At 29.6% G+C, this 8,408-nt stretch overlaps 1 protein-coding gene across 1 annotated transcript; it reads left to right on the top strand.

The window, feature by feature from the left end:
* Positions 1-4,619: 4,619 nt before the first annotated feature.
* LOC121207685 (ribosomal protein S1, mitochondrial) lies at positions 4,620-5,508 on the top strand. The gene has a single exon (XM_041078039.1). It carries the CDS (start codon positions 4,715-4,717, stop codon positions 5,336-5,338), a length of 624 nt encoding a protein of 207 aa, XP_040933973.1. The 5' UTR covers positions 4,620-4,714; the 3' UTR covers positions 5,339-5,508.
* The last annotated feature ends 2,900 nt before the right edge of the window (positions 5,509-8,408 follow it).

Here is an 8,408-nt window from a genome sequence, read left to right as displayed (position 1 = left end):
AGTCGGACTTGGACAATTTTTTAGACCTATATTTTGAGCCGGGCCTGAGCCTAAAAAATGAGCTTAAAATTTTCTTTGGGCCTAACCTGGCCCATAATCAACTCTAGCTGGACTTGGACATGCTTGTTTAACCGGCCCATATATGCCATGGTTTTCATTTTTTTTATAATTAGAAGGTAAAAACGTAAATTTACTAATAAAAATTTTTAATACTTTTTTCATGGTTTTCATTCCTTCTATGGCATGGTTTTCATTTTTTTTTTAAGAATGTTATGAATTTTTTTTTGCATAATTATAATTTTAAGAAATGCTTTTATAATTTCAAAAAATAAATTATGAGTCTTCAAAATTTTTATTTTAATAGTTTTAGAGTTTTTTTGGATTTATCTTTAAAGAACTAAAAGATTATCAAAAAAAAAATAGTTATGGTTTAGGAACCAAATTAGCTATTAAGAATATGAGTTAATGTGCCATGTCATAAGTTCGTTAACGATCATTTTGTAATTTTTTATAATAAGTAATTGAAACGAAAACTTATTAATATCAAAATCTATAATATTAAAAATTAAAAATTCTAGTTTTTTCAACATTAATATTTATTATAATAATATTTTTCTCAAATTAGGTCAAGCTTTAATAAAAAAATTATGTTAAACTATAAGGATCTGTCTTATGCTTTTGAAAAGGAAAAGATAATTTCTAGAAGAATGGTCTTATTTTCTATTTATTTTTCTTTTGAGGAGATTTTGTTTTCTATTTATTAGTAGGTTAATTTTTACTAATCAAACATAAAATTGTTAAAAACATTTTTCATAAATGATTTTTTGTGAACTCTTTTATATGTATTTATTATATTAATTAATAATTGTATTTATCAAATATGAAAATAATTATTTATTTATTTTTTAAATGGGTATTATTAATTTAAAGTTTTATATATGTAATTTTAAATTTTTTAAAATTTGATAGGAGAGACGACACATATATTTGTTATATTATACAAAACAAAAAAAACTAAAACTAATGAGGAAAAGGTAAAAATAAAATAAAAATAAAGTAAAAAGTAAGTTCAACAAGTGTCGATATAAGAGAATAATAGATATTAATATATAAAAAATGATAGGTGTCAACCCCTAAAGTTAAGTTATAGTTAAATTGAGTATATTATTAACTTATAAATACACATTAACAATACAATTTCCTTAAAATATTTTAAGAGATTCTTATACAATAAAATCCATATATAATTCTACTAGTATATGGTTATTCTATAAGATTGTAAGATTTAGTAATTGTAAGTTTTTTAGTTTATTGTAAGTTTATTAGGTTGTAAAACTTAATCAATTGCAATTTTTTTACCACTTTAACCACCGATTTAGTTTTGAAAACCTCGATTAATGTTTTAAAATTTTAATTAAAATATTTTAAAGTTTGAAGATTAAATTAAAATTAAAACCATAATTTTGGGGACGTATAATGGAATTAACCCTTAAAAATAAATGTAAATAAATGTTACTCCAAGCAGAGGTTCCACGCCTTAGCCCTAGCAAACAACGCCAATCCTTGGAAATTCAAAAAAAAAAAAAAAAGAACCCTCAAAGATGAGCACTTATATGAGTAGCTTGTTCCCAAAATCTAATTTCATCATGTTGTTATGTAGTGGACAAGCCATTAAAGCTGAAGTTTTACACTTAAAGGGAATAAACGTTGTTGGTTGATGCAGGGATTGGGAGCCCTAGGATTTATACGCAAGACGAGACCATATTAGACGGATCAGCAATCAACCAAAAGTAAATAAATTTACGTATTAGTTGAATTCTAAAATTGTGGTTGTTAACAGTGTCAAAATTATATTAAATGAGGTTTATTTGGATCTACTAATCACGTTATAAAAATATTAAAAAAACTAAACTCCAAATAATAAGAAATAATATTGTCTTGTTTTTATAACGGTGGGATATGGATAGACAAGCTTGTCAAATGGGCATCCAGTGATCGTAACAAGAGGGCTATGAGATTTAGCAGGAAACCAAGAAGGAGACAATGTTGTTAGCAAATTTGGGGGACTTGCCTTTAACAGTGTTAAAGTTGTTTTAGACTTTATTCGTAATCTACCTCCGATTATACGTTGATGGAGTTAAAGTCTCAGCCCTTAACACAATCTTTCAATTAAACTTGCATGTTGATGAAACTAAAATGTCAGCCCGTAATATTATCTTTCGATTAAAATTGCTGGAGCTAAAGTCTCGGCCCGTAACACCATGTCGGCTTCAAAATAATTAGAGGTGTAATTATGTAAATTTTTAAAAAATAAAATAAAATGTATTGGGGCATGTTTTTTTTCGCTTGAAGCAAGTTGTATTCATTATTTTTTTTTATAATGACTTGCTATTATTTCATTTATTTAATTAATATAAAACTTAAAACTTGTTATAACCCTTTAACCATTAAATAAGGGAATAATACAATTTAACACACTTAAATTCATAATTTCTTACACTGACAACAATACCAATTAAGGTAAGACTCAATCAGCTATTTTATTTACTTCATTTATCTCTTTTTTTTTTGTCTTTAATCTCATATGCTTTTTAATTAGATTTGTTGGAGGTTTGGTAAGATTTGGATTTAACTTTTTTTTGCCAGAATTTAAAAGTTTTGGTCAAATTAGGCCTCCTCGATTATGTCATTATATTATAAAATAATAATTTTTATATGGTTTGAATTATAAAACTTAATTTTTTTAAAATATATATATAAAATTCATTTTAAATAATATATTTTAGAGTAAATTACAAAATTAATCACTTATGCTTACGTAAGATTTTTGTCGAAATCTTTTTTCGAAAATCGACTTTATTTTGAAAACGAAGATGGGAGTAGTCACCAATCACTTTTAGGAGGTGTGATCGGGTCACCTCGTAATTTGATCATTTTAATAAGGGGTTTGATTTATTAAAACAATATTTTTCGGTCTACAAAAATCCAAAAAATAGGTTTGAGAGTCGGTTACGCACGAGGAAGGATTAGCACCCTCGTTACGCCCAAAATTTGTACCTAATTGATTACTTGATGTCTTTAGTGTCGAAAATTAAAAATTTGAAGAGATTTTAAAATACGATCCCTTATTAAGACATTACTTAACTAAATTAATTTTCACGAAAATGAGTTTATTTCAAGTTAATCGAGAAGAAAGGATCATGTCCCGTAAGTTAGGACACAATGCCTTAGATCCTCAAGAACAAAAATGAACGCCATTTAATCATCTCTTAAATCCCCTTTTTGTTTTATTTTAAAGTAAATATTTGGCTATCTCGATTTTAGAAAGAAGCCATATTCCGTAAGTTAAGAACATAACTTTTCTAATTCCAAAATAATGAAAAATACTTTGATTTAAAAATTTTCTTTTTTTGTGCCTCGTGCAAAGACGAATACAATATTTAAAATAATATGCATTTAGCTTATTCGGGCATAGTATAAAAATGGGTAAGTACATTAACACAACTCGTGACATTGTTAAAACAAAACAGAATAAAAAGGAAACATATAAAAATGAAACAATGATGTAAAAAAAATACCATACTAATAAATGATGATGATATAATTATAATAATAAAAAATAATTAATAATGGCAATAATCATATTATAATTACTAATTTTAATACTAATTAAAAATAATATAAATAAATAGATAAAATGAAAAATAATAATAATAATATGTGCAAAATAAAAATATAAAAAACAATATAAACTTTAAATACAAAAAAGAATAAAAGAATCAATGAACAAATAAATACATAAATAAATAAATAATTTCATGAAAAATTGAAATTAAACAAACTAAGGACTGAATCAGAATGAAAATGAAGTTAAAAGTATAAATTATGATAAAATAAGTAAATAAAGACTAAAATGAAAGGTAAGAAAACACACAGAGACTAAATGAGAAATTATCCCAACCCCAGTTATAATATATATATCATAAATAAAATAAGCTTTCATACATTTTTCTTCTTGATGAATTAACAAAATAAGAAAAGAAAGAAACAAGTTAGGGTTCGTATGTAACTAGTTCGGTTTTTGCTAATTTTTACGTTTTTGAGATCATTGCTTCGAATACTATCGACCCATGCTAGAATTTCTGATTTTGATGAATATTTTGAATTATGCCATTGATGAATATTTGTGTTGTATGATGTTTGATGATGAATTATGAAATATAAGTTTTGGATTAATATATTTTGTATTGGAATTTTTGATGAATTTGAGTAATTAGGATTAAATTGTAAAAATAATAAATTGAGGGACTAAAATGTGAAACACGTCCTTTTTCTAGGAGATCAGCGAACCAAGGACTTAATGGAAAATAAGATAAAATTGAATGGTGAAATTTCTAAAAAGAAAGAAGAGCGAAATTAGGATTAAATTAAAATATATCAAAAGCTGGAAGGACTAACGTTGAAATATACCCTTTAAGCAAAAAAGCCGGATCCTGCTGGGTCAGGTCTGATCGGTTCTTGTATAAAACGACGCCGTTTTGGCTGAAGCATAACCCCAAGCCATTTTATAGGCCTATATAAGAGAAAAAATAAAGTTTAAAAATATATTTTTTTTGCTTCTGTTTTAAAAAAAAAAAAAAAAAACCTGAGCAGCCTTTTTTTTTTCTCTCAGCCTCCCCACCTCCGGCCTTGGCACTGGCGAGCCTCCGCTGCGATGAGCACGTATATGAGTCGCTTGTTTCCAAAATCTAATTTCAGCATGTTGTTATGTAGTGGACAAGCCATTAAAGCTGAAGTTTTACGCTTAAGAGAACAAACGTTGTTGGTTGATGCAGGGATTGGGAGCCCTAGGATTTGTACCCAAGACGAGACCACATTAACCAGATCGGAAATCAATCGATTTGAGGATAAGGTGGGATTCTTCGATAAAGGAGTGGGCGGCGGTGAATCACTGGTGAGAAAGCGGTTTTTGGAGAGATTCTTCGTCGATTTAGTGAGCGGTGAATCGATCGCCAAAGAGCGAGCTGCCGTTAGGTTTAACGATTTGTTGGGATCGAGATCACTGGACGTGGTCGCCGGCGAGCCGACTCTTCTTAATCCACGGAGGTTCAGGCAAACCCTAGTTTGGCAAGAATTGAATAAGCATTGGCGAAACAATTCGAAGGTCAAGGGCTTTTTTATTGATAAAGTGAGAGGTGGTTATTCAGTAGCCATAGCAGGCTACGTTGCTTTTCTTCCGTACAGTCGTTTTGGGAGAAAAATGGTCAGGGATTCAGATAAAGATCGATTCACCATTGAACGCATTGACCCCAAAAAGAGGAGTCTTGTGGTGTTCTAAGTAATTGGAAATTAGACCTAGGCTTTCAGGTTTTTGTTAGGGTTATAAGACGTGTCTTTTGAATGCCTATGTTGTTTTAACTGGCTTTAAAAATAATTACTTTTGATACTTTGAGAAATACTCGAGACTTAGATTATTAAAATTTGAGATTTGAATGGTTTTGACTGGGATTTTCATTGCTCTTTTTCTTGAATGTTTATCTTTAGATCATTTAATTTGCTCTACATCAAGTAGGAAGAAGCAGGGATCTGCTATAGCTAATGCAGATATCCACTCAGATCAATTACTGGTAATATATTCTTTGTTCAATGATCTAATTTATATGATACTTCACTGAATGTGTGTATGGATGCCACACAAGATAGCTAAGTCAACTTGCTAGATATTATTGTCTAACTTTACAGGATTCTTAGAAGCAGCCAATCTACATAAGGAAGGTTCTGCGTAAGTTTTTGAAGTACTAGATTGGAATTGCACTTATCAAGCTGGTTTAGTTAGAGGAGGGAAATTTGGTGAAAGAAACTGTTGCTAAATGCAATACCTGACGCCATAAAAAACCTTGGTTTGGTTTTCAATCATGGCGCAGCATGGCACTGGTAGGAACTAGGAAGATATTCTTAGTTTGGTGTATGGCATGATGTTCAATGATTGGCTGTTAGCTGGAGTCTTAGTAGCCAATTTCTTGTCTTGCAATTTCTTATTGATCTGTGATGGAACTTGGAAGGTATGAGAGAATAACCGAGTACTGTGAAAGAGAGCAAATGGTTTACTTTATCCTGTTAATAAGTTTTTGTTTTGGAAATTGGTGATTTGGGGGTGTTTGGGGATGGTTTGAAGGTGAATTTGCTTACTTTGTTTTACCTTCAACCCTCGCTGCACATTATTTGTATTTAAATGAGAAAAGAACATGTCCCATGACTAAGAAGATCTGTTTTTGCCTTTGTTATGGTCTCTTCAAGTATAATAGTATTGACTTTAGAGTTTGTAATTTTTGACTGCAAAGTTTCTCTTTTAAATAGGTTTCATTTTTAGCAATAGCTGAAAAAAGTTTTTGAAGAAACAATACAAAGAGGCAAAGGAGATATAATTTACTTGTGGGCATACTTTGACGTTTGATGGTGGGAATGCAGGAATTGGTGATGCGCTTGTGATATGGTCAATGTGCGATATGTTCAGTCCTGGACATTTGCTGGTTTGTTTCTCTAAATATCAGTTGACATGTGATTATTTAGCATAGTAGGTGATGAATTCATCGGCCATGTCTTAGATTAATGCCAAGAGTTCCACTTTAATTTTCTATGAGTTTGAGTGAGGGCCTTTTGCTTGCCATCATCTTATCATGTTTTGCACATATACAGATTATTTCTTCCTCAACTTCTGATATCTCTGAGAATTGAGCCTAATGCTTGGCTGCGTTGTAAGGTTTAAGAAAAAATGAAGTTTGTCATATATATGTGTGTGTGTGTTTACTTGAGAAGACAAAGCTTTGAACTGAACTAGGCTTCAACCTGTCAGCTTTGCTGGGATGAGGCTCCATTTGCTTTTAAAACCAAAATTTTAATTTCTTGGAAACAAAATACATGATATTCTTTTCTTATATTTAGAGCGATTGTTAGAATTACTTTGTTCATTTTTAATCTTTAATTGCACAAATAGGTTTAAGTCATTTTAATGTTGAGTCACTTAAATTTATTTTAATTTCGGGCATTTGTTATTTTGGAGTGTTGTGGATTTGGGTTATTTGGTTTGGGCATCTATTTTACGAGTTTGGATAATTTTAAATTTAAGTTGATATCTTTTGAAAGATATATATATATTTAAATAATTATATCTTTTTTTTTTTTGACATTATGTATAGAATTATACGTAACTCTTTTCCAATACATAAATAGTAGAATTATGTGCTTCAATACATTTTAACTCATGTTCTCTGAAAATAATACTTATGTGATCAATGGACTCTTTTTGAAAGATATTGAATACACTATTTTAAGCTTATTGGACCTATGGTACAATGCAGTGGGATCCAAGAAGGCAAAATTTTCACTTGGGATTGCACTAGTCTTCAAAAAATCGAAATTATTCAACCAACTAAAATTTATAGTTAGAATTTTTTTTAGATAAATTGAGGATGGAGAATTTCATATCTATAAATACTCCTTACTAAGGCTTAGTTTGGATGGGCGGTGTGTTTACCTCCGGTGAGGTTAAAAACAGCGGTGGCAGTGAGATGAGTTACTGTAGCGATGAGATTGGATACTGTAGCGGTGAGATTAGAAACAGCGGTGGAGTGTGTGTTTGGATTCAAACGCAGCTGTAGCGGTGAGGTGAAAATGAAAAATGACTATTAAGGACATCATATTAGAATTGATATATAATAGAAGCTTTTAAATTATTTTACTTATATAAAATTATTAAAATATGTGAATTTATAAATTTATTTAATAAAATATTAAAATGTATCTTTTAATATTTTATTATAAATATTTTAATGAATTATATAATCAATTTAAATTATTTATTAGATAAAATGACAATAATTTTTAATTTTTAATTTTTTATTATATAACCAATGTTTAAAACGAATGAAATCATCATATTTTCTTCCATATGCTCCATTCTTCTTTTGTCTTCTAAAAATTCTAAGTTCTGTTCTCCATTCTTGACAGTAGCTAAAAGCTTGAACTTCAAGTATTTTTCCTTCATATTTTACCCAGGTATAATACGTTGCTGCTGGTGCTCTGTTTGAAATTCTTACTTTACCCGGTTAAAGTGTGTTGAAACTCCAACATAGATAGCAGAATTTGGCCACCAAATCTGAAAAAAAATAACAGATTGATAAAGAAACTTTAAGGATAAAATGGTAAAATAATAAATGGAAGTTCAACCAGTGAGCTTACTGCTGCTGAAAGCTCCAGTTGATTTTTGGGATAGCAGTGTGGTGAGAATTGATTTTGGTTGCACTGAAACACTCAACCAAACAGCTCCCCAGTGAAGTTGGGAGTCCAACTGCACCTCACTGGCTTTAAACGGTGAACCAAAGGAAGCCTAAGTCAATGACGACTAAGTA

This window comes from Gossypium hirsutum, chromosome A10 (assembly GCF_007990345.1).
Source record: "Gossypium hirsutum isolate 1008001.06 chromosome A10, Gossypium_hirsutum_v2.1, whole genome shotgun sequence".
NCBI classification, from domain to species: Eukaryota; Viridiplantae; Streptophyta; class Magnoliopsida; order Malvales; family Malvaceae; genus Gossypium; species Gossypium hirsutum.
The sequence above is the reverse complement of the archived record's forward strand: the minus strand, read 5'-3'. Positions and strand labels throughout refer to the sequence as shown.